This window comes from Dermacentor silvarum, chromosome 10 (assembly GCF_013339745.2).
Source record: "Dermacentor silvarum isolate Dsil-2018 chromosome 10, BIME_Dsil_1.4, whole genome shotgun sequence".
NCBI classification, from domain to species: Eukaryota; Metazoa; Arthropoda; class Arachnida; order Ixodida; family Ixodidae; genus Dermacentor; species Dermacentor silvarum.
The window spans coordinates 142,984,785-143,010,844 of record NC_051163.1 but is presented as its reverse complement, the minus strand read 5'-3'; the positions used below and the strand labels follow the sequence as shown (position 1 = coordinate 143,010,844).

At 52.0% G+C, this 26,060-nt stretch overlaps 1 protein-coding gene across 1 annotated transcript in view; it reads left to right on the top strand.

Moving 5' to 3' along the window:
• The window catches only part of LOC119431023 (egalitarian protein homolog), a 327,683-nt gene that overhangs the window by 106,942 nt on the left and 194,681 nt on the right, over positions 1–26,060 (top strand). Inside the window, exons 3-4 of the mRNA XM_037698491.2 lie at positions 1,844–2,053; positions 16,393–16,617. Coding sequence (XP_037554419.1) covers positions 1,844–2,053; positions 16,393–16,617 — 435 coding nt within the window. The remainder of the gene's footprint in view (positions 1–1,843; positions 2,054–16,392; positions 16,618–26,060) is intronic.

Sequence of the window (26,060 nt, the reverse complement as noted above, 5' to 3'; positions counted from 1 at the left end):
GATAGTTGACCAGGTGATAGTTGTTTCACAGTTGTTGGTCCAGTCGTCGTGTGTGCCACGTCTCTTCTCTGTCCGTCTTTTGACTGGTTTTTACTAATCAGCTCTGGCTGGTACATTGGCTATCTGGTGTTGTGCTGTACTGATTTCCAACTGTTTGCACATGCACATCTTTACCCAGTAGTATATATGTTCATTCAAATAAAACTTGTTACAGTTTAGACCGCTTAAAACGTAAGTCGACGGAGTCGCGAATATCCGCTCTATAAGCGGTACCGCACTATAACCAAAGCAACAATTTTTAAGGCCCGCACATATGCAAAACATGTGCACCGAGCCGCCACGCGTATGTGACAGTCGAGGAATGTGGCTAGAACGTTTGCATTCAATTTACAGTCGAATCTCGTTAATTCGAGCCAAATCATGTGGTGGCGCCTCCGACCGGCATTGCTCCGGCACCGCCATAGAGTAAAAGCTTAGGAGAGACCCCTCAATGTCACGCGCGAACAAAACAAATTATAGAAAGAAAACGCGGCGGAAATTTCGCCCTCTCTCAAATGGCAAGGTCGCCGATTCTGCGTTGCGCCGGAGCATGCGTGTACGTGCTGACTAGAGTGTACTAAACTCTAGTGCCGACGTCTCAGCCACGCTACCGTAGCCACGTGTAGAAAATGGCAGTGAACCCTTCTTTCTCCTTTATGCTTCCTCTACTTTCTAGTCACGTGTTGACCGTGCACTCTGCAGCTACGGCGCAGAGGGAAGCAGCGGCGCTGTCCCAGGCCGGCCAACCAAACTGCCCAGGCCGGCAAACGCCCGCTTCTCGATACCGGCAGAAAACGAAACTTCGGGGAGCTTGCGCCGGGCCGGCGGGAACGGCGGCGCCTGCACGGCGGCGGGCGCGCACGGTGACAGTCGAAAGTGAGGGAGCTACGAGGGAGGGTGAGGGGAGCCACCGAAGCGGCGGAGTTGCCGAGGCGAAATCCGCTTCCCTGCCGCCCTCCTCCCTCACATTCCACGGTCTCCGCGTGCGCCCTTCGCCGTGCTGTGCCGGCGCTGCCCGCTCCCTGAACTTTTGTCTACTGCCGTTATCGTGAAGCGAGCGTTGGATGGCGTTGGCAGTTTCGCGGCCCTCGCTCGCTATGCACGCCGTGATATTTCACGACTCGCACTCAAGATTCTGGTTTCAGCCTCACTGGCTGTTCGTTCGCACCACGTGCCCTTCTCCTCCACTTCGTCCTCGAGCACTCCTTGGGGCGCCCGTTTGAGGGGAACGTTCGCCGTCTCCACTGACTTCCGTACTCCCAGCCAGCTGCACCATAATCGGTATTTTGTTTCCCACAACTGCACTATAAGCGATACGTGTATACATGGAGTGCTATGGGAAAATTAATGGGAGTCTGAAAAGACCGCACTATATCCGGTCCTGCACTATAAGCGGTTACGTTATAAGTGGTCTATACTGTAGTTTGATGTGTTGTCTTTCTGCTCCTGTCATTTCGTGCTGTTCCCATGTTAGCGATATTGTTCTGGCCTTGTGCATTTTCCGTCTAGTTCCCCCGTAGTGATCAACAAGTGAACTGGGAATGCTGCATTTCACGCGGTCACAGGCTAGCAATAAAGCATGACACAGTGTATAATAGTTTGATAAGTTCTCAGTGCTCTTGCCTACTCAGCACAATTATTGTCACTGCGGGTATTGTCAATTCTTACATTTCTGTTGCGTTGAACAAGTACAATATTTGATATTTTCTTAGCATTTGTGTTTATCTCTCGTGCCTTAATAATAAGAACTGTGCTTGCCTTTAGTGTAGCTAGTCAGGCACAAGTCGCCATCCTTTGTTGGCAGGTGGCAGAGGAGGCTCCCCTGGACTCTGGCTTGCGTGATCAGCTGACATCCATCTTTGAGACCTTCCTGCGGTCACGGGGTGGGTCGGCCAGCCTGGATGCTCTGTATGGACACCTGACGTCGCGCTTCAGCCGCGACACTTACTCGCGCATGATGCAGAGTCCCCAGGACTTGTCAGCATTTCTGCGCATGAATACCCACCGTTTCCAGGCAAGCTATAAACATATTATTTGTCTTATTATCATCATCATCATTATTGTTTGTTTTCTCCTAAAGGCCCCTGAATTAGGGGGGTGTGATATTGTGGGATGGTGCTGACAGCCGCTGAAGAAACTGAAACTGACAATACAGCACATTACTCCCTAAGAGAATTTTGTTGGTTAGTAAACTTTAGTATGTTCATATTGTCTTAGAGCACAAAAGACTTTACAATGGGGCGCTTGCGACATAGAAACAGTGTAACATTATAAGTAAACAAAAATAAGACATTGCAATACACATGTGCTATACGCTCTGAAGCATACACAGCACATTACAATAACCATGTTCTGGATGTTTCGCCACCAATGTTCAGTGCATAGCCAAACTGCGATCATTTGATACGTTTTCAGGCTGTTAGATCCCATGTGATGAACAAGAAAAGGTGCGAGGCACGCACGATCGAGAGCAGTGGTGGTGGTGGCAGTAACGCCCACCACAGAAGCTAGTCCTCCCTGACCTGGGCCAGGCGGTGCTACGGACACTGCTGAGTGTCGAGCGAGCGAATGACACAGCAGCCAACTCTCCGGGCGGGCAAGTGCCCAACAGTATTTATTGAGCCCTTATATAGCCGTGGATGCTGTGTTGCCATCCAGCGGTACTGCCGTACACTACGTGGATGCAGTGCTGCCATCCAGCGATACTGCCGTACACTACATCCTCTCTTCTGTAATATCAAACAACAAAACAGAGGAACTCTTGCTCCGAAAGAAAACGTTCATAGGTCGAGCCTTCTCGGCCTGCGGATCTTTCTGCCGAACTTTGAGACTCGTGACGTAAAGTAGAACCGCGGGGTGCCTCTGCAGTGGAGGTGCTTTTCCTGGGCGATGCGATTCTCTAGTCTTGGGCTGCTCAATCAGCTCCAGGCATTGTTGAGGACATGGCAGTCTGCGCCGCCGCGGGAGTTCCAGGTGGGCTGATAGTGCATTCCGCAGGACGTCCCGGCGTTGGTACCAGGTGCATCCGGTTGCACTGGAGTACACCCGTCGGAGTCTCCACCACGTACGAGTGGGGGCATTGAGCTGGCCCCCTGACGATCACGGGGGAGTTGACGTCCCGTACCCAGACCTGCTCGCCGGCCTGAAGAGGCCGCAGTGCACGAGCCGCATCTCTTCTGTTGAAGTTGGATGCTTGGCGCCTCCGGTTGCCTTGGTCACGCACCAGCTGGAGCCAGGCTGGCTCCAGCTGGTGCAACGTCTTCGGTACCCGGGTCTGTAGGCGCCTGCCCATGAGCAGCTGAGCAGGGCTCACTCCGTTTACCCCAGGGGTGTTCTGGTATGCCAGAAGCGCCAGGTAGAGATCATCCGCCTTCCACAGCAGGTCCTTGACCATCCTCACCATTCGTTCCACCTCACGGTTCGACTGTGGAAAATGGGGGCTGCTAGTGACGTGGCGGAAACCGTAAGACTCGGCGAAGGTGGAGAACTCTCTTGCAGCAAACTGAGGATTGTTATCACTCTGCACCAGTCTCGGGATCCCGTGGCGCGCAAGGACGCTCTTGATGACGTTGATGACAGCAGGTGCTGTCGTCGAGCGCAGGCTGATGACTTCTGGGAAGCGTGGCCGGTAATCCACCAGAAGGACGTAGTCCTGGCCGTTCAAATGAAAAAGATCGAAGCCTCCTCTTCCCAGGGCAGAGCTGGAGTGGTTGACGGGAGCATGGGTTCCGAGCGCTGCACCCTGGTTTTGGCGCACGTGGGGCAGTTAGACACCAGTGTGTCTATCTGGTTGTTGATGCCCGGCGACCAGACTGATTCCCGAGCCAGAGCTTTGCACTGGTTGATGCCTTGATGCCCATCATGAAGGAGCTCGAGCGTGCTGCCCTGAAGGGCGAATAGCACGACGATGTGGGACCCCTTTAGAAGCAGTCTTTCACAGACGGTGAGGTCCCCTTGGTACTGCCAGTACCTCTTCACGTGGAGAGGCAAATTGGACTGCCGGGGCCAGCCGTTGGCGCAGTACTGCAGCAGCAGACTGCACTCGTCGTCGTTAGCTTGGGCCTGGTGCAGGTGCTCGAGCTGTGACGAGACGATGTCTGGGAAGGAGCGGACGACCTTTTGGGTATAGAACTCGATTTGATTCACCCGGTTGGATGGAGGGTAATCCGGCGGTGCTCGCGAAAGAGTATCGGCAGTTACCAACAGCTTCCCCGGTACGTAGAGTACTTGGTACTAGAACCGCATCAGCTTCAAGCGAAACCGTTGGATCTGTGGTGGCAGCAGGTCAACGTCCATGGAACCCAAGAGCGCCACCATCTGATGATGGTCCGTCTCGAGGAAGAACTGAAGTCCCGGGACGTATTCCTCGAACCTTTGCACCGCCCAGCCGGCCGCCAAAGCTTCTTTCTCCGTTTGGCTGTACCGGCGTTCTGTGGGTGTGAGGGACTGTGATGCGAAAGCGACGGCCTGACGCTCACCCGACGGCTGCTCCTGGAGAAGTACTGCCCCGAGGCCATAGGAGCTGGCGTCGACCGAGACCATGGGATCCTGTATGCGGTGTTGTAGCGATCCACGCACATGTCTGAGCACAGCAGCTTATTCAGTTGGGAGAAGGCAGACTGCTGTGCATGGCCCCAAGTCCAGGCAGAGTTCTTGAGCAGCAAGGCTCGGATCGGTGCGGTCAACTCCGAAACGTGGGGTAAGAAGCGCCCGATGTGGTTCACGAGGCCCAGCAGACGACGGACCCTTGCGACATCTTTGGGTGCATGCATGGCTCGGATTGCCGCAACCTTGTCAGGGTCTGGAGAGATGCCTTGAGCGCTGACCACGACGCTAAGGAACTTGATGCTGGAAGTGGTGAACGAGCACTTCTCACTGTTGAGCGTGACTCCTGCCTTTGCTAGCCAATCCATGACTTGTCGGAGATGACGGTCGTGCTCGGAGCATGTCTTCCCAAAGACGAGGATGTCGTCCATCATGTTCACACCACACCCGCTTGGCCTTCGAGGATCCGGGACATCTGCCGGTGGAAGTACTCCGGTGCAGACGTGATCCCTAACGGCAGCCGGAGGAAGCAGTAGCGGCCAAACGGGGTTATGAGCGACGTGTATTCTTGGGACTCGGGGGCAGCTTGACTTGCTGGAAGCTCGACGTGGCGTCTAGCTTGGAGAAAACTGTGGCTTGTCCGAGCAACCCGAGGCATTGTTCTATAGTAGGAAGGACATGAAGCTCCTGAGGAATCGCCTTGTTGAGGCACGTCAAGTCCACACAGCCGATAGCCGCCCAAGACCTTGGGGACGACAACCAGTCCAGCACACCGGTCAGTGGGTGTGTCCACCCGATGAATCACGCCCTCTGCTTCTAGCTTGTCTAACTCAGTCTTGACGAAGTTGCAGAGAGGGAGTGGAAGGTGCCAGGGTACGCTCAAGGAGAAAGGCGTAGCGTTGGTTTGCAGCCTGATAGTGTAGGCTTCGGGGAGTGTCGCAAGTTCTCGGAAGAGGCTGGGATCGAGACACAAGTCGCCCGAGGGCTGTGGAGTCCCCGAGACTTGGTCTTCAAATGTGCAGACGCCCAAGGCTTGGATTGCCGGGAAGCCCAGCAGCGGGTCTTGGTTGCCAGGACGTAGAGCAGCTGCGTGGTGGACTTCCCATGCCATGACAGGGTAGCGACGTAAGTGCCTATGACCGGCAGGATGTTGTTGCCAGGGCCTTTCAACTCACTCTTGGGGTCTTGAAGCTTCGAGGGGACGCCGGGAAACGTACTGGGTACGACAGAAACTTCGGCGCCAGAGTCCACCTTGAAGGAAAGTGGGCGCCCATCGACGATTACCTCGACGAACTTTGGGTTCGGGCGCTCTCCCGCAACTTCATGTAGCTCAATGGAGCTGGCAGAAGGCTTCTGTGTGTGCTTCCCGTTGACGCGCTTCTTCTTGAGGCAGATGTTCTCAAGGTGGCCACTCTTGCGGCAAAAGTTTCAGGACGCTCTGCAAGCAGGACAGTCGGCGCGAGGGTGTGTTGCGCGAATGCAGAATGGGCACAGCTGCTGCGTTGTCTTATCAGCTGGCGCTGGCTTTCCCTTGCGAAGGTGAGCGGTGTTGATGACGAGCGACGATGAATTAGCTGAGTCACGAGCGTTGTGCTCATTATCAGCATCTTCGTGTTGACGAACGTGCGTGAGTGCTTCGTGCAACGTCAATCTCGGGTTCCGACAAAGCTGGTCCGAGAGCTTGCAGTCATGCAAGCCCACGAGCAAACGGTCTCGGACAAGCCACTTTTCGACGTCGGGTGAGGAATAGTTGCAGCGCTTGGCCATCATCCGAAGCGCAGTGTAGAATGCGTCCGCCGTCTCACCCGGCTGCTGCGTACGGCGGTGAAAGCGGGCTGACTCGTACAGCTCATTCGGTGGGTGTTCGAAGTGGTCGGTGAACGCCTTCTTTAAGGCGGCGACATCCTTCAGGTCCGCCTCTCCCAGCATGGGGGACGTGAGGGCCACCCTGGCTTGCGGGCCCATGCAGTAGAGCATAGAGCTCACCTGGACCTCCGCCGGAGCGGCGTAATCTCCGATGGCAAACGAGTAGTCCTTGTACTGCAGCAGCCATGTGGGCCAGGAGCTGGGATTGTCAAAGTCAGACGCCGATGGTGGACTTAGCTGGGCCATGCCATGTAGAAACGGAGCGGCCGATGATGCAGCGTATGTTCCGGCAGGGCCTGCACCTTTGGCCGTGGCGGAGGGAAGGTGACTTCCTCAACGGAGAGTGGCGGCGGCGGGGCCAGGGCGTGTGTCGAAGCCGCAAGCACGGGATCAGCCGAGATGGATCCCACCCACTTCTGACACCATGTCAAGCGAGCGAATGTCACAGCAGCCAATTCTCCGGGTGGGCAAGTGCCCAACAGTATTTATTGGGCCCTTATATAGCCGTGGATGCTGTGTTGCCATCCAGTGGTACTGCCGTACACTACGTGGTTGCAGTGCTGCCTTCCAGCGATAGTGTCGTACACTACACTGAGCACTGCCGCTCGCAGGAGCAAATAAAAAAGTCACCAGCATGTACAGCCGCGTCGCCGTGTTGTGTATAGGAGTACGAGCTGCAGGGCTGTGCCTCCCGTTCACACAAGCCTGTCGTTCAGTGCCACTACAGCTTCAAAAACACGGAGGGCCGACAACCACCTGTGACACTCAACATATTGTCACCCAGCTAGTACAGCTAGAATAGTTCACCAGCAACAGATAGGCGAAAAAACACGGCAGCCTTTAATAATGGCTGTACCTCGGAGAGCGCGCGCGCAACCACGAACTTCGTCGTTCTCACCTCAAGGGGCCAGTGTCACCGCGTGCCAACTTATTTCGCGTCATTGCTCCCCTCTCAAAAGCGACCGACCCGGTCGCTTCAAGGGCATGGGGCGAGCAATATGGGCAAGAGTGCCAACATGGAAAGAAAAAAAAAAACATACAGGAATGTACACAATGCTGAAGCGGTTTGTGAGGGTTCCTTATCCCTCGCGTGCGAAGTACGGCTTCATCCGTACTACGTGGACGACTTCAGCATGGGGACGGCGTCAGTTCGAACCAGGATCAGAGCTTTGAGGCACCACCTCATAGTTCACATCACTGAGGCAGCGTACAACTTCGAAGGGGCCGAAATAGCGGCGCAACAATTTCTCCGAGAGCCCACGGTGTCGGATAGGTATCCACACCCACACGCGGTCGCCTGGTGAGTACTGGACGTTCCGTCGGGTCCGGTTGTAACGGCAGGCATCGGTATTCTGCTGGGTGCGGATGCGATTCCGAGCAAGCTGGCGAGCTTCCTCTGCTTTCTCGACGAACTCTTCAGTGGTGTCATTCCTTGTGGTTCCGTGGTCTACCGGGAGCATATGGCGTCTAAGGGGGTTGTAACGCGACGTCCGTAAACGAGCTCGAATGGTGTAAACTCGGTGGTCTCCTGCACAGCGGTATTGTAAGCAAATGTCACGTATGGCAAAATTTCATCCCATGTCTTGTGTTCCACATCAATGTACATGGATAGCATGTCGGCCAATGTTCTGTTCAGGTGCTCTGTTAAGCCGTTAGTCTGGGGATGATAGGCTGTGGTCCTTCGGTGGCCAGTATGCGTCAGCGTGACGACTTGTTGCAACAACTCCGCTGTAAACGCTGCACCGCGATCAGTAATGAGCACAGCGGGTGCACCGTGACGAAGCACGATGTTGTGGACGAAGAAGCTGGCGACTTCAGCAGCAGTTCCCCGCGGTACAGCTTTTGTCTCCGCATAGCAAGTTAAATAATCGGTTGCCACGATTATCCACTTGTTTTGCAAGGAAGACGTGGGGAACGGACCAAGAAGGTCCATTCCCACTTGCTGGAACGGCGCCGGAGGCGGATCCAAAGGCTGAAAGAGGCCGGCAGGCTTGGCGGGTGGGACTTTACGCCTCTGACAGTCACGGCACGTTCGCACATAGCGCTGAACCGACGAAAATATGTGTGGCCAATAGTGTCGATTAATGCTGTTATGTCTTCGTCTACGGTGGCGGGAATGTTCGACGTTATTACCTCTCGTACGGTGTTTGACTGCGTCTGTACCTCTGCGTCGTTCTGTTTTCGTCGTTGTCGTCGTAGTGGAGGATCTTGCGCACAGTCGACGTCAGCGGCCTCACCTCCGGAGGTCGCTGAACTCAGTTTTTCCGAGCCGCCGGGCTTGGCGAGCGGCGTCTGAGAGCGCCGCGAGAGAAGGCTTGGCTTGGTGATGGTGACCTGTAACGAGCAGGAGACGACGAACGGGGCTTGTGCCATCGTTGATGACCATTGCGACGATTCGCGACGAAACTCTCTATTTCCGGCGGCCGCTCACCAGGTCGTGGACGAGGTGCATTTGGGGCGAATCCTCTGAGCCCCACATGACGATAAGGACACATTCTGTAGATGTGCCCGGCTTCGCTACAATGGTAACATAGGGGCTTGTAGTCTGCGGTGCGCCAGACGTCGCTCTTCCTAGTTCTTGCTTCAGCGATGTGTGGTGTGCTGCGAGGCCTAAAGCTAACGTCCAATTGCTGAGCGGGGTGTACCATGCTATACGCGCTTGAGGGTGGTGGACGGCGTACTGCTTCTGTGTAACTCATTTCAGGACGCGGTCTCTGCAGTGGTGCCTCGTACTGTTCAGGAACATGGACGGCCTGTCGGACCTCGGCGCGCACCATTTCCGCAATGGAATGTTGTCCCACAGAGGCAGCGGTCGTCTGCATCTTCTGCATTTCCTCCTTGATGACAGCCCTGATGAGTTCTCGCAAGGCGCCGACGTCGTTGCCGAGGGTAACGGCAGAGTTCCCTTGAAATCACGGCGTCGCGGTTGTATTGCCTGGCCCGCTGTTGAAGGGCCTTTTCCATGGTTGAGGCTTCGTCGTGAAACTCTGCCACTGTCGTCGGCGGATTTCGAATGAGGCCAGCAAAGATTTCCTCTTTGACGCCGCGCATTAGGTGGCGCACCTTCTTTGCTTCAGTCATAGAGGGGTCCGCACGTCTGAAGAGCCGATTCATGTCTTCTATGTACACCGTCACTCGCTCATTCGGGCCTTGAATTCTCGACTCCATTGCTAACTCTGCCCTCTCCTTCCTGTCCGCCCTGGCGAAGGCATTGAGGAACTGCCGATGAAATTCTTCCCATGACGTCAGTGTCGCCTCGTGGTTCTCAAACCATATTTTAGCGGAATCTTCAAGAGCGAAGTACACGTAGCAAAGCTTACGCTCGTGGGTCCAGTCGTTGACGTTGGCGACCCGGTCAAAATGGTCAAGCCAGTCGTCGGTGTCCTCTGAAGCACTTCCGTGGAAATGATTCGGCATCCGGATCTGATTGACGACCACGTGCGATGCTGCAGTAGCGGCAGGAGGTGGTTGGTTCGTCATTCTACTTCGTTCGGGTAGCAGACCGTGCTGTGGCTGGAGTCCCTGGAGACGTCGGCTGGTACGTACGTGCACAGGGGTAAGCTCGTCCGAACTACTTGCCGGGCTTAGGTCTGGGGTACGCTCCGGAGATCTTAACATCGACCGTACCCAGCACCTCCACCAGAAATGTCACCCAGCTAGTACAGCTAGAATAGTTCACCAGCAACAGATAGGCGAAAAAACACGTCAGCCTTTAATAATGGCTGGACCTCGGAGAGTGCGCGCGCAACCACGAACTTCGTCGTTCTCGCCTCAAGGGGCCAGTGTCACCACGTGCCAACTTATTTCGCGTCAGTATTTCTAGGCAGGTGGTGCAAAAAAGGAGGCCAGCGTACACCACTGCTGTTGTTGGCAGAGTCAGTTAAGTAAGTCGAACTTGTTTGCATTTGCATGCCAAATCTTTAACCATGTCACGCACTCAGTTGAGGCTCTCGCGTGTAACTGGGGTCAAAGAGGTCGTTGGGGCCTCAGCAGGGTGCCACTGCTGAGCGCCGGCAGCAGTGGCAGCTTCTTGCAGGTGCAGCAAGTGGCATGATGTAATAGACCTTTTTCATGGGCGCCTTCTGCGCTTGCGCACCGGAAGTACTCTGACGTACACTAGCGGCGAGGGCCGGAAACATTTTTGGTGACATCCGCCACAGTGAATGCACGCACACACGCACGTGTAGTTCTAGCTGCCATACAAGCACGTACGAGCTCTCCGTGTTGGCCGCGCTGCTTCTCCGTGGGCGAGATCGCAGCTTTCTTTTTTTTCTTTTTTTTTTGCGATGCCACAGCGATGTGCTGCTGTAGGTTGCAGTAATGCCAGCGGAAAGTCTCCAAACGTGCAATCTTTTCGGTTTCCTGCTGTGACACTTCAGGCAACGAGACGAAAGAAATGGGTGCAAGCAATAAAATAGATCGCGTCAACACTGACGGGTCGCCGTGGAAACCGACAGCGAACTCCCGCGTCTGCAGCAATCACTTTGTAGCAGGTAAAGAAACAGTGACCTGAGGTTCCTTATTACTTGATGAACAGCATGTCTGCTTAGCCCATAAGTGTTTCAATCGAGCTCTTTCTGAACGGGACTTTAGCATGGCGGCTAGTGTGCATTTGTTTAGCACACGATGTTGGTCGTGTTAGCGCAGTGTTACTTGTGTCGTGCGCGCATTAGTGACTGAAACAATAAAGGAACTGTTTAAACATTGCATTTTATCACAGGTGCGCCCTCACGCTTTATGCCCCACTCAGACTACATACCATCGGTTTTCAAGCACACGGTAATGAGATATGTTGTGCAACTCAAACATATGCTGCGCAACACAAGTTCGGTCCCTCCTAGTTGTCGTCGCATCAGACATTCGATACGGCGAATGTACCTCTCCTCTTTGAACATCTAGCCTTTATGCAGCTGCCATGACACTCGTCAAAGTGGCTGTCGATCACGTTGTCCGTCACTGGCGGCACACACTCCAAATCGCGGCTCCACTGACCGCCGGAGTCCTGAAGTTTATTTAAGTCTTAAATAGAGAACATGCTGAAAAAAGCTTTGCAACAGTCGACAAGCACCTAAGAAGATCAGTGGTGTCGATGCAGGTGTACTGCGTATACAGAAAACAGCAGCAACTTAACAAATGACACCTGACACACTGCACGGCACGCAAGCTATCCCGCGGACGCCATAGAACAAACAACCAGCGGTTCCCGTCGCGTCGACTGAGAGCCACCGTGTTTGCTTCTGACTCTTGCCGCTAGAGGCGCTCTCCCATCGTGAAAAAGGTCCATTTGATATCACTGCATGTTGAAAACAAAGAGGGAAAAGATTCGTCAAAGAATAAAGAAAGCATGAAGGAACATGTATGGAAAGCCGACTCACAAGTACCAAAAATGACACTTTTGCCATCGTGTCGTGCGACACAATCATTGTGACATCCCCAAGCTCCCGAAACCTATGACAAATTTATACCTATGTCACAATCACTTTCGATCGCGATTGAGTGCGATCTGGTTCAATTGGGTTCATAGGAACACTTTCTACTATGATCTTGCGTGATCCAGATTTAATCGACCGTGATCGTAGGCTGTCACCTGCACCATCATGGTGAGTGAAGTCAGCCAATTTAATCTGGATTGTTAGACCGTGCAGCAGCAATTATTTTCGATTGCAATTTAAAAATATGATCCAGATCATGCTTGATTGCGATTGAAAGTGTCCTTGGTGCACCGGTATTAAAGATTGACTGAAAGTGAGAGCTATTCATATTGCTGCTGCTTTCCTCTCACAATGCAACTCACGGAGTCAAGATGCTACACAGTACAGTCTGCATTCTTTTGACAAATGGAATGCCTAATCATACGCCAATGCTAAAGCGCTCAACTGCTTGCAACCTGCTACTACAGAAATGTTACCAATCAAGATGCATGTCCTAGCAGTAGCAGGCCATGTACTCTGTCAAACAAACAGGAGACAGCACAGTGTGCATCGCACGCACATATCGGCCGGTGCTCAGTGTGTCACTCAAAGCATGTCGAAATAGAGTTGCAGTAATATTCTCATTGTCACGGGCAAACAGTCGGGACTGAGCTACAAGGAAAAGTAAAAACGCAACCGCAAATAATAGTAAGCATCCAGGAAAATGGCAAACCTTTACATTCCAACTTACTCGATTCTGTGGATGGTGGTTATCCATGCAGCCTGTGTTCCTTTTCATACGATTTACCCGGGAATCTGTAGAACTTGACAGGTGGCTGCAGGCCCTGGGTGTTTGTCACTGTGGCAGTTCACCATGCAACAGTGCTGGCCTCCTTGGTTACCTGGCCGTCATGCGGAACAACAGCGAGATGATAGGCACGCGTTAGCAACCAGTTTTCACGAGCACCTGGCTGTGCCAATGCGCTGATAGATCTCCACTAGGGGAAGGAGTGGTGCTGGCCCCTGGCAATAAGCTTGACAGCTTTATACCAGCGAATCTCCTCTCGGGTCATGGCATGTTGCATTCACAGCTTTCGCGCTGTGATAAGCATCTTCGCTTATCTGTTTCACAATGCATGTGGCGTCGCCAGTGGAAGCATATTGCACGCTCTTAAAGGGACACTAAAGAGAAACAGGAAGTTCAGCTGGAATAAAAGAGGGACCTTCAGGAATGCATGCAGTTTTTGTTGGGTGCAAAAATATGAGTTATTAGCAGATAAATTCGTAAACAAAGACCAAATATCTCTTCCTCAATTTCTGTCACCCCAGATTTGGCGCTGAAGCAGTGTCGTCACAGATTTCATTGCTCTCAGCGAATGGGAATGCGCCATGATACGTCACCGCTTGCGTAAACGGCCGAGGCGCTGGCTGCATCATGGCTGCATGGCCGCTGCGTTTCCGTTCGCTGCGATCGATACCGTTGCTGCTGCTGAACCTTGCAACGAAGAGCTCGCCAGGGAAGCAGGACTGCATTTCAGCGATATTCAGTGAAACGGAGCGCGAAATAATCCTCCGTGCTCGAGCGGTAGGTGTTTCTGCGTGCGATGTCAGTGAGCAGAGCTTTGTTTTCGTCGACAGAAGGTGAGCCGTACAGTGCGCCAGGCGACTTCCAGGCGATGTTCCCGACAGAACAAGCATAGAAAGTTGGGCACGTACTCTGTATGGTTATTTCGTGGCTTTATTTAATGGCATTCAGCACTCACCGAGCCGCCAGTTCGCTGCTGCAGGGGCACCGGTAGGGGGTTTAATGAAGGCCGCATTGAGGGAACAGCTGCTCGAGAAAGGACTGGCCTCTGGAGCACGCTAAGATACTTTTTTGTAGGATTATACACATAGTCCGAGGGCGAGAAATGCAGAGAGCACACCATCGGTTTCTCTGGCTCTTTTGCCGTTTTATCATCGGCAGAGCACTGAGCCATTGCGAACGCCGGGGAGCCGGGGCTCACCGCGCGGCACCACATGAAAGGACACAATCGAGTCAACACTGCCGCTGCCCCTGAGCAAGCACCTTGGGCCATTTATACAGCCCTCAACACTACACACACGAGGCATTTTCTGGCTGTTTCCAGCAAAGTCGATGGTTTTCAAGCCACGCAACACGCAACCAAACACTAGAACGGAACAGGTGTGCGCGATGATGCATGGACCAAAAACGAAACTACGAAACTATCACGACCGGATGTATCGCCATGCCATTTTTTCTTATTTAATTTTGCGCTAAATTTGTATTTCCTTGCTTGAAATGGTTTAAAAAGTTGGCAAATGCTGTTTATGTATGTTTAAGGTGTGTTTCATTTTGCGTTTTATTAACAGCGATAAATCGCTCTCGACCAATCACGACCGGCCTGCGTTTGTTATCTCCGACGTCACGAATGTGTAGTGCTGGAAATTCAAGGGGGCGTCAGCACCTATCCTTCAGTTTTTTGCTATTTTCTCGCTTATTAAACATCTGTTCGCCGTAAGAATGGTATGACTGTGATTGTGACAGGATAATCTACCATTAAAGCTCAACTTCCGGTTTCTCTTTAGTGTCCCTTTAAAAAAGTACAAGAAATCAAAGTCGACTAACAAAGCAAGTAAGAAAGTCATCTTTCACAGCGTGCATACAATGACACAGAAAGAATAATGCCTGTGCTTTTACAGTAGCCGACGGATTTTTCGGACTCCAAAAATTCGGACTTGTTGGATATTCCGGACTTCATAGATGCACCATCAGGATTCCCATAGAGCTAATGCATTTTCGCGACCGATTTTTCGGACGAATCTAGGTGGCAATGTTCGATTTTCCGGACTAAATCGCTCGCTCCGAGCCACGCTGCCCGATCTTGGGGGCCGGCTTGTTGGATTTTCCACTGGCTTGGCCGGGCTTGGCTTCCAGTGCCCCCCTGTATAGCCTTCAAGATTAGTACACGCATGCTATCCTCTTGTCTCCGAGGCCATGCCAGCTCTTCCTTGGCCGACAAAACATTCCAAAAAGCGGCACTTGCTTTGTTTTTTTTTTTTTGTTTGTTTGTTTTGTTTTGTTTTTCGCATCATCATAATCACTTAAGCGGAATCCGTTTTTTTTTTTTGTTTTTTTTTTTTTTAAGTTTAGGTTGCGCCGTACGCTGTGCGAGGGTCAGCCGACAACCGCAATTTAATCTCGCGCACGCGAGAGAGGAAGGCGCCCGGAGGCGCAGGCGCGTGGACTTCGTTCGCTCGCGGGGCACGGGGAGAAGGCGACGGAGACGGTGGGGAGTTGCGTTCCGCCCTCCGCTGCCGACGGAGCTGCCGCGCAGGCACCGTATCTTGAAAGTGATCTGCGATGGGTACAAAGGGCGTGCGCCGAGTGCCAGTAGCTTCGTATGCGCTGTGTGGTTTTTTTTTTTTTTCGTCGTTCGCGTTGAAGCGAGAGAATAGACAGCGCGAAGGTCAATTTACCCGCGGTCATCGAGCGAGATGTGTTCATGTAACCTGTGCGCGCGTGACACCGTGCTTTTTTAGTTAGTAAGCGCATATTTACGACTTTATACGGCCGCTAAAACTAACATCCTTACTTCGTATCGCTGTCTATTAATTTGCTATCGCAATCGATGCTCCGCATTTTGGGCGAAACTGCGACATTTTGCCTCAATTTTTTCTTTTTTATTGGGGGGGGGGGGGGGGGGCGAGCTTTTCGGACTGTTCGGTTTTTCGGACTATATTTCAGTCCCCGCGAAGTCCGGAAAATCGGTCGGCTACTGTAGTTGTCGATTAATTCGCCCTCCCGCTGCAATGTGCTAGCCTCCTGGTTAGCTCGAAGGGTAGAGAGACTGCCCCAGAAAGGTGTTGATCCCAGGTTCAAATCCTGATCCTGGATGAATTTTTCTTCAACTTTGAAGCATTCTTTCTGAGAAACCCCTATGGGTATCCTTTGTAGGTTTGTGCTGCACTTGGGTTCATAGAATGGCTTTGTGCCACTGTGATTGAGTGACAGTGTCAAGCACGACCTCATAGTTAAGCGCATCAAATTTTTTGGAGAAACTTGCTGGGTGCAGCCACAGAGCTGCACAAAGCACACACGCTCAATACACTATTGATCGCTCTGTGCTGTGTGTACCTACTGTATCCAAAATTTGTTCTATGTTGGCACTGATCCTATAGTGCGAGTCTCGTATGATCGAATAGTACATGAAAGACCCATAGTGTTGTGCATTCCCATATGTACGCACCCTAGAATGTACGTGCAGCTGTGGCTCTAGATTGCCATTATCATTTCTTGTGTTTCTTGTCGATGGCTAGTTGGGTCATTGCAGCATGAAAGACGAGACAAAAGGACTTTATTGCAGTGCAACACCCTCTTCTCTCCATGTTGGACCTTTCTAAATACAAAATAACTTGTTAGATTCTTAACTCCTAGGTTTGGCAGTGTTTCTATTTATTGTACAAAATTGTTTTTCATTCTCGTAAAAGCATGGCAATATTTCAGCCAACCATTTGTAACTGTGTGCAGATACAGGCCAGTGTGGTGACCCTTCTTGAGAGGACAGAACCGGTGGCAGCCGTATCACCATCGTCATCCTCACGTGGCAGTATCCAGCAGAGGCTCAAATCGCACATCCTCAAGGCAGTGGCCGACAACTCGGCCATGGACCACAAGATGGCCAGTGTGAACTCGGCGCGTGAGCAAGACCACACCCTTAGTGACATGCTACGAGGAGTGCGTGTCGTCACCAAGGTGTGTATTTGCTTCTCAGTGGACAGCCAAGCTTACGGGCAGCGAAAAAAGTTCAAGTTTGAGAAAGTGGTCTCGTTAGCCGGCACTTATAAACAAGGTCAGGCCATAGTAGTGCAATTACCAGTGCATGCGGTGCAGACCGTGCCGAGAGCAATGCATGAATGTGGCTCACGGCATCTGAAATTTCGGTGTGTTGCATTGCGCGGCACCACAATAGAGCCTGTGTAAGGACGCGCATGCCCCCAGTGCGTGCTTGATCGTGTTCACTCTCCCCCCTGGCGCAGGAATCGTTGGCTCTGTTGTTTCTTCAAGCGCTGCGAGCTGCCGCCTAACTTGCAGCCAACGTGACAAATAGTGCAGAGGTGTTTCCTGCCAACCGCATCGCCCAAAATTTGAGCGGCAAAGTTTTTCCTGGTGGAAGGATGCTTGAAATAACTTTTGCCTCGGCCAACATTTTAACACGAAAGTATTTTATGCCGGGTTTAACGACTGATTTGTGGCAATGGATGTAACGGACGTGAATGTCGGCTCCGGCGCCGTCATCTAGGAGCGGTGAAGCGAAGTACTTCGTCGTGACATTAAAGAGCACCGACAGGGAGTGCTTTTGTAGTCACCGCACAGCGGAGGCTCGAACGCGGTGTAGCCATAGAATAAACAACCAAGTGTAGCCTCGTTAGCCTCGTGCATAGAGTTTCATACAGTAATTATACAATCAATGAATTGTAAACATGGTGAGCGTCGATGCTCGTCGCAATGGACCTTGTTGACGATGCTCACAACGGCACATTGGCTCATGATGCTGGGCTTGATTTCAGCGATTTAAGCTCCGATGAGCGTGACATGCTGCTGAGGGCTTGCGCATGCCAGCGTCGTTGCATACTATGACAGCAGCCTCCACATCAGCTTTTCCGAGCGCAAAAGCAGCAAGCACTCCAGCAGTGCAACGTTGGGCGACGAATCTGGTCACCGTCTGGGCGTGCCGTAGCGTGGACCGTTCGGGCATCCCCCGACATTACATGGACGTGGCATTCTCTGCTGCTTGCAATTTCAAGTGCGAGTTTAGCGAGCCAGTAACACCTGCGTAGCACTACGCGATAACAGAACTACAGAAACTCGAAAGCGCGCGGCGGAGAGTCAAGCAAAAACGAAGCCTTTACACTACCCATTTCGTTTTCAAGGGTAACGCCAAAAAGTTATTTTTCCAAGCATCTAATAGAAGTAGGCAAGTAGCATTTACTTCCGTATTATAATGCAACGAAATGACCTTTCTTTCTTTATTTATTTATTTCCTTAAAGACCCCACACGGGGGTATTACATAGGGGTGGGATTACAATAGTTAGAGAAAAGTGAGAGTCCATTAAGTGAGAGAAAATGACATGTTCCATGATTTTGCAGGGGACGCTTGTTACGGAAATTGGGCGGTAGTTTAGTGGTGAGTTTCTGTTACCTGATTTGTAGACTGGAACAACCTTGCCCACTTTTCATTCAATCGGCAGGTTACCTGTCGTTAATGACTGGGAAAACAGCACGATTAAATAAGAAGCAGAAATGATTTTGGTGTTTTTTAGCAGTTTTGAAGTAATTTTGTCATGGCCAGCAGATGATGACATCTTGAGGTTTTCTATTACACTGCAGATACCGTTTAATGAAAAAATGATGGCAGGCATTTCTGACATGTGTGGGGTCTCACTCATGTGCTCTTGGGACAAAGGAACGACAATACAGTAGTGCAAACAATCACAAGGGCATTTATTGCACCTTTCATACACTAATACACACTAACCAAATTACAACCAATAGAACATTCACACGGGCGCGCGACAAATCAAGGAATTCCGACTCACCGCGACCCGATATCGAGCGAATATGTTCGCCCCATGCTATGACACCATCGCCTAGTCGTTCACGTGTACAGTCACACGAACGGTGGCGCGCTCGAACAATCCGTGTTCGTCCATACCGGTGTCCTGCTCTTAGCCTCGCGCGACGGTCGCGCGAAGCGGGCCGGCGCACGCGCGAAGCGCACGCGCGAAGCGTCCGTGCGTGTTGGTCGCCGATCCCAAGCCCAAGAGAGAGCGCCTCCGACCTTTTTCTCCCAAGTGACCCCGCCGTTCGGTGGCGTTAGCATCGCGACACTAGCGCCATCTCTCGCAATGCGCCGCAACCACCGCCGGGCTTAGCCACACAGAGAAGCCGTACTACAGGAGACATGCGGGGAAAACAACATCAGGGGACGCGTGAGAGTCGCGCATCCCCACATCCCCCCAACCTTAAATCACTACACATATGCCGGCGAAACATGTCACAAGGCCTATCGACGCGCGCGTCGCAAACAAAAGTTAGTACATACGACATTGGCGCCGCCGAGTAAATGTCCACGCGTTATCCACAACGTGCGAGCCGACATTGACTCTGGGGTTCACCGCTGGCGTCCGTTGGTCACAGCACCACGTCTGCAGATTCGATGGCACGACTCCAGCCCAGGACTCCGGAAACGGCGACGCAGAAGTCGGCACGAGCAAGCGTCGCTCGCGCCCTGCTGACGAGAGCCGCAGTAGCCGTTGGTGACTGCCGGCTCTTTTCCCAGCCGCCGAGGGTTGCGAGCCGGACATTGGCGGCCGCCGAAGTCGCTGCGCCGAATTGACCACAGGCATCTCCAAAGCCTGGGGTAGCTCGATTGTAGTCCGGGGCAGCAGCGCTGACGATGTGCAGGTGACAGCAAACCAGGGGTGACTCCGCTCACGCTGCGTACACTCAACGCACTCGACAAACACTAAAGTAGTGCAAGGGAGAGGAATTCGGCATACGCATCGCCCACGTGGTACGATGTTCAATTCGTCTAGCAAAAGTTCGGGTGGCATTGCAGATGCTAAGTTCACGTGAACAAAGCTTGCTTTCTTGAGTCGAACGAGTAAATTCAATTCGTGCGAGGCGAGCTAATGAAGGAAGCAATGTGCGACACCTCAACACCACGGTCCACCAGGTTGTGTCCCGCAACGTGCGACAGGCGGCTTTGTTAAGCCTTAGGCCTAATGCGTCGCTACTTTGACAACAACCGGCATCCAAAAAAAAACAAAAAAAAACACCCAAAATGGGCACAAGAACAGGCAGCCGCGAGGAGACGTTAGCTCTGTGAGGTGGTCCTACCCCGCTCGGTGCACACAGCATCAGAGTTGACGGTGCCCACCGTCCCAGACGGTGTCGGAGCGCGCGGTGCCAGGCCGCAATACCAGTCAGCCTGTAGCGGCAACCGTGGCCCGTGGCCACCCGGCTCCCTGAGCCTCGACTTCCTAAGTCAAAGATATAGAAGAAGCTATTTACATAAGAAATTCGGACCACCCACGAGGCTTCCGTACTCACTTGCTTCAGGCTTGCCAATGCTCCGCGGGCGCTAGGCCTCGCTCTCCCAGGATGCAGACCACGTGGCTCTCGTACCGACGAGTGTACTTCAAAACACTCGCAAAAAGGCTTAGCATGTTGAAAAGTTCAAACACGCCACAGCAACCGTCGCCTCGCTCAAGAAAGCGCACCGCCGACACTAGCGATCAAAATCCACGCTAGGACTACGCTTCGGTTGAAACATCTCGAACCGAGCAAAACTTAAAATTATCGTCCGATGCCCCAAGAGGTCCACGTTGGGCAGCCAGATGTGGGGTCTCACACGGGCTCTTGGGACAAAGGAACGACAACACAGTAGTGCAAACAATCAAAAGGGCATTTATTGCGCCTTTCATACACTAATGCACACTAGCCGAATTACTACCAATTGAACATTCACACGGGCGCGCGACAAATCAAGGAAGTCCGACTCACCGCGACCCGATGGCGAGCGAATACGTTCGCCCCATGCTATGACACCATCGCCTAGTCGTTCACGTGCACGGTCGCGCGAACGGTGGCGCGCTCGAACGATCCGTGTTCGTCCATACCAGTATCCTGCTCTTAGCCTCGCGCGACAGTCGCGCGAAGCGGGCCGGCGCACGCGCGAAGCGTTCATGCGTGTTGGTCGCCGATCCCAAGCCAAAGAGAAAGCGCCTCCGACCTTTTTCTCCCAAGTGACCCCGCCGTTCGGTGGCGTTAGCATCGCGACACTAGCGCCATCTCTCGCCACGCGCCGCAACCACCGCCGGGCTTAGCCCCGCAGAGAAGCCGGACTACAGGAGACATGCGGGGAAAACAACATCAGGGGACGCGTGAGAGTCGCGCATCCCCACACATGGCAGGAGCAGAAATGTTTTGAATGGGCGTATCGGATTCTATGGTGAAAACAGACGAAAATATTAGAGAGTTTTAGCTTGTCCGGTAATCGGGTAAACGCGAGCGTACCGGGCGTTGGGGCGGTTTGCCGGTACCGTAAACGTGAGCGGCCTGTATGGTGCTACCACCTGGTGGCACAGAAATCAAACAGACAAAAAACAGCTAATTTGCAGTAACCATGTGTATTCTACTTCGCTGCTGGTGTAAATTTTCGGCGGCAACACGATTACGCCACTGTCAAACATTCACACCAGCAGCGAAGTAGAATACACTTGGTTACTGCAATATTAGCTGCTTTTGTATGTTTTATTTCTGCGCCACCAGGTGGTAGCACCATACAGGCCGCTCACGTTTACGGTTCCGGCAAACCGCCCCAACGCCCGGCCCGCTCGCGTTTACCCGATTACCGGACAAGCTAAAACTCTCTGTTGTGTTGAAAACGTTAGCGCAGTCAACGTCTGATAGAGGATCACCCATTTCGTTCGGAATAGTGATATTGCGAGTTGTCTGGGGATTAATTACGTGCCAAAATTTTTTGGGGTTATTTGCTATCATGCAATGAAGGTCGTTATGATAGAACAAGTGTTTAGTTCTGCGGATAGCGTTCAAGTATACATGCTCTGACTCATAGTATCTTTCCCAGGCACCGGGGTTAGGTTTCATTTTAGCGGACCGAAAAAGACATTTTTTTTTCTTCTCGAGCATTTTAAGTGCTTTATTAAACCGTGGCTGATGTCGGTTAGCGTGAACGGTAATAGTTGGGATGAACTTGTCTGCTAGGGTGTTAGGTTTATTTTGAAAGAGAGACCAGTTGTTTTCCACAGATGGCAAATGAAAGCTTGATTCGAATACAGTTAAACCTGCTTATAACATACCTCCATATAACGAATTCCTGGATATAACGAAGTTTTTCTATTCCCTGCCGTTACTCCATAGAAGCACATGTATTTGAGACCTCTACGTAACGAAGTGGCAGCGGGAGATCTTCTCGATATAACGAATTTCCCCCACCGACAACCTAGAGATTTCGCCTCAAATTTTGCCATTTTTGCGCGAGAACAACCGGAAGCACCTTCTCCGCCGCGACGGAATGCGAAACGAGCACACGTGTGTGTGCATGCGTGTGTGTGCTTGTGTGTGTGTGTGTGCGTGCGTGCGTGCGAGGTGGGCCTCCATCCCTCTACGCCGGCAGCGTGTTTCTATTTGCGCCCAAGCCCAGTGCTCGACCGCTGGCGCCGCCGTGCGCCGCTCGCGCGTACCGCATTTTAGGTGGTTCTTTCGCCGAGGGCGCTCGAACGCAATTCATATGGTTCACATGAATGCATGCTTTGTAAGCGTGACTGTATGGCGTAGTGGTTACGACGCTCGCTTTGAGATAAGGCGTATGCGGGTACGAATTTCTTTTTGGCTAAAAATTTTTTTTTCTTAATACAGTTAAACCTGCTTATAACGAACCTCCATATAACGAATTCCTGGATATAGCGAAATTTTTGTATTCCCCGCCATGACTCCATAGAAGCACATGTATTTGAAACCTCTACGTAACAAAGTGGCAGCGGGAGACCCCCTCGATATAACGAATTTTCCCCGCCGACAACCTAGAGATTTCGCCCCAAATTTTCTCATTTTTGCGGGCGTGACCTTTCCCCTTCCCTTCATTCAAACCTGACCCCGCCGCTTGCTGCAGCTGACCCAGCCCGCCAAGCCGGCACTCTCCTTTTCCTGTTGATGTTGCCGAAGAAAAAACTTTTTTTTTTTTTCAACGCGCTGGCTGCGTCACTCTCTGGTTACTGCGCAAATCTCTGCGCTTCACTTCACTAACTTGACACTGTGACGCTATACGACGCTACGACGCCATCGTGTCACTCACTCTACGTTTCCGACGCCTTGCACTTGTGCGAAACGACACACGTCCACGCATCCAGTACCTGGTGTCACATTCGAAGGATGAGTGCTTCGACGAAGAAAAGCGAGATATTGACCTTGTCCGCAGTTCTCTTTACAGATAAGCCTGCGCGGGCGCACCCTTTTTCCACATCGCAGATCGCTTTCAAGATACGGCGGCTGCCACTAACCTCCCTTTCTCGCCTCCGCCGCCGTGCCTAGCGCGGAAGCGCGCTTCCGCCCCCTCCCCCCCTCTTCTCCCTCGCGCGTGCGAGATTGAGTTGGCTGACCCCCGCAAGCTTTCACTCGCACACACAGCGTACGTCGCGCGGCGACAATGTTGCCGTGTTTGGACTCTACACGGAACCTCAAAGCGACGTCCACGGCGACAGCACAAATGCGCTTCGCAATAAAATGTGCTTTTGCACGGTTACTACTCCGACGGTGACAGCAAATTCGCACCCCCTACCGGCAGCTTCTCCGCGTTACCGGGAACTTATCTCGAAGGCCATGCCTTTGTGCGCGGCTATCGGCAGAAAATACGTCATGGTGGCCATGTTGTTAGTTCACTATCGCTGGCGACCTGTCGTCCGGGCATCGCAACTCGAGAATCGAACGTCCGCGCGCATGAGATTTTGCCGATTTTGTGCCTGTGCGTGTAGAACGAGAAAAATAGTACGCACTAACCGTTTGGTGGGCAATGAGCGACTGCGGCTTAAGCAGTCAGCCAATACATGGGGTTCAATGGTGGGGGAATCTTCGCGACTACGTTTAAACCACAATTACACATTAAGCGGGTACGTATTAACGAGGTTTGACTGTACTATCCTTACTTCGTATAGCTGTCTGCTAATTTGCTGTCGCAATCGCAAAGAACTTCGGCTTTCGGGCAAAACTGGGACATATTTGTTCATCGCAACTTTAGTGTACTGGGGGTAAATCTTGTGCGATAGTACATACGGTAAGCGTTTCTTTTTCCAATTTTCATGCCGAACCTGCATATAACGAAATCCTCTTTATAACGAAATTTTTCGGGAATTTGTCAATTTCGTTATATCCAGGTTTAACTGTATCATGCTTTTTCTTTTTTTCCTCTCTGTTTGCCAGCGCGGTCGTGGGGTGTTGCGGAGCACAGCGTAGCAACACCCCAAATAAAAAAAATACTGCTCCAGTCAGGTAGACTGCTCCCTCCCTGATAGTGAGATTATATTTGGATCATCAAAACAGTGGTGCGTTTATTTAGGAATACCATCGATCCCCTAACAGCAGCCATAGTCGTGCCTAGTCACCACCAGCCCAGCGTGTTCTCCGTCAACGCCTCCTCCATTCCAACGGCGGTGGCTAGAAACATGGTACGCGCGAGCGGCGCACGGCGGCGCCAGCAGTCGAGCACTGGGCTTGGGCGCAAATAGAAATACGCAACCCGGCGATCTTGCCGCCGCGGGCGTGACCTTTCCCCCTCCCTTCATTCAAACCTGATCCTGCCGCTTGCTGCAGCTGGCCTAGCCCGCTAAGCCGGCACTCTCTCGTTTTCCAGTTGATGTCGCCGACGCGCTGGTACACGCTGTGACACATCACACTCGATGAGCGCGGACACGAGCTGTCAAACGCTGGCGGCGTGTGGAAGCGCCGCTGGAGAAACAAGCGAAGTGACCTTTGTGCTGTTGTCTATTGATTCATCGCAAACTGAGCACTGAGAACACACAGTACACACAAAGCTACGAGCCGCCGACGCACCTACACTGCTAGGCTCTACCACAACGCTGATCGCTTTCAAGATACGGCCCGCGCGACCATGGGCCGCCGCGCAGTACGCAGTTGATGCCAGAGTACAGTACAACGCCGCCCCGCTATCCCTCCCCCCTCTCTCTCTCGCTGGTGCCTCGAGCTCAACGGAAGAAGGCGCGCTTCCTCCCTGCTTTTCTGGCGCGCGAGAGATTTAGACGCGGTCGTCGGCTTCCCTCGCACGTTTTCACTTGCATATACAGCATACGGCGCGCGGCGACTGCGTTATCACCCTTGGACATTATACGGAATATCTATGAGCCAAAACCAATTTTAGGGCCACAACGCGTCATAAACACCACCTTTATATAGCAAATACGGATCTCAAGGGCTATACTTTTGCTGGTGGAAACCGAAAATACGTCATAGTTGTCGCCCCCGGCACTTTGGGCGGCCAATGCCGTCGTCAAGCCACCAAGCCAAGCGACATGAAAAGTCAAAATGGCTGCTCGGGCCTGCACGGGGGGGCAGTTCGCAACGTATGATGCGGGAACTCTCCCCCAGTTGCGACGCAACCCGGGGTTACCAATGCATTGGGTTCTATCGGAGCTGTGCCGGGACTGCCGAATACGACGTAACAGCCGGGAAAACGCAGCCCCCGGGAACGTAACAGCGGGGTTCTACTGTAACACTATACGACGCTACGACGCCATCGTGACGCTCGCTCTTCGTTTCCGATGCCTTGTACTTGTGTGAAACGACACGCGTCCACGCATGCGATACTGGCGTGACATTCCAAGGATGAGTGCTTCGACGAAAACCGAAAACGGGTGCGCGTTACAATTGAGGGCGCATTAGAATAGAGTAAATATGGTAAGCGTTTATTTTTTGAATTTTCGTGTCGAACCTGCATATAAAGAAATCCTCTTATAACGAAGTTTTTCGGGAATTTGTCAATTTCGTTATATCCAGGTTTAACTGTATTTCATAAAATTCGTGTAGTTCTTGATTTATTGCAGCGTAGTTGCCTTTGTCATAGAGGCGGATGATCTTTTTGTATGAACAGCGTAAGTGGGAGTAAATGTGAAAGTGGCATGAATTACTTTATGATCACTAATTTTGCGGAGATAGTTCATGGTTGATAGGGTTTCGGGATGAGTGGTTAGTATAAGATCTAAGATGTTCTCAGTAACCTGTGTTCACGCGTGTTGGTTTAGTTACCAATTGCATTAAGTTAAAGTTAAGGCAAACGTCAAGGAAATGTTTAGCACCTGCTTGGTTGGAATGTAATTGCGCAGAAGACCAGTTAATGTTCGGATAATTAAAGTCTCCGAAGAGCAAGATACGTGCATTAGAGTACTTTTTAGTTAAATTACTTAGGATATATGAAGTTTGAAGGGAAAATCAGCAGTACTGTTAGGGGGGTGATAGCAAACACCGATAAGTAACAGCTGTGGGTTAACATTGAACTTTAGCCATAGCATTTCTAGCTCAGATGATATGTTAATTATGGAGCAGGATAGCTGCTTATTCACAGCAATAAGAACACCTCCCCCCCCTAGACCCCAACCTATCT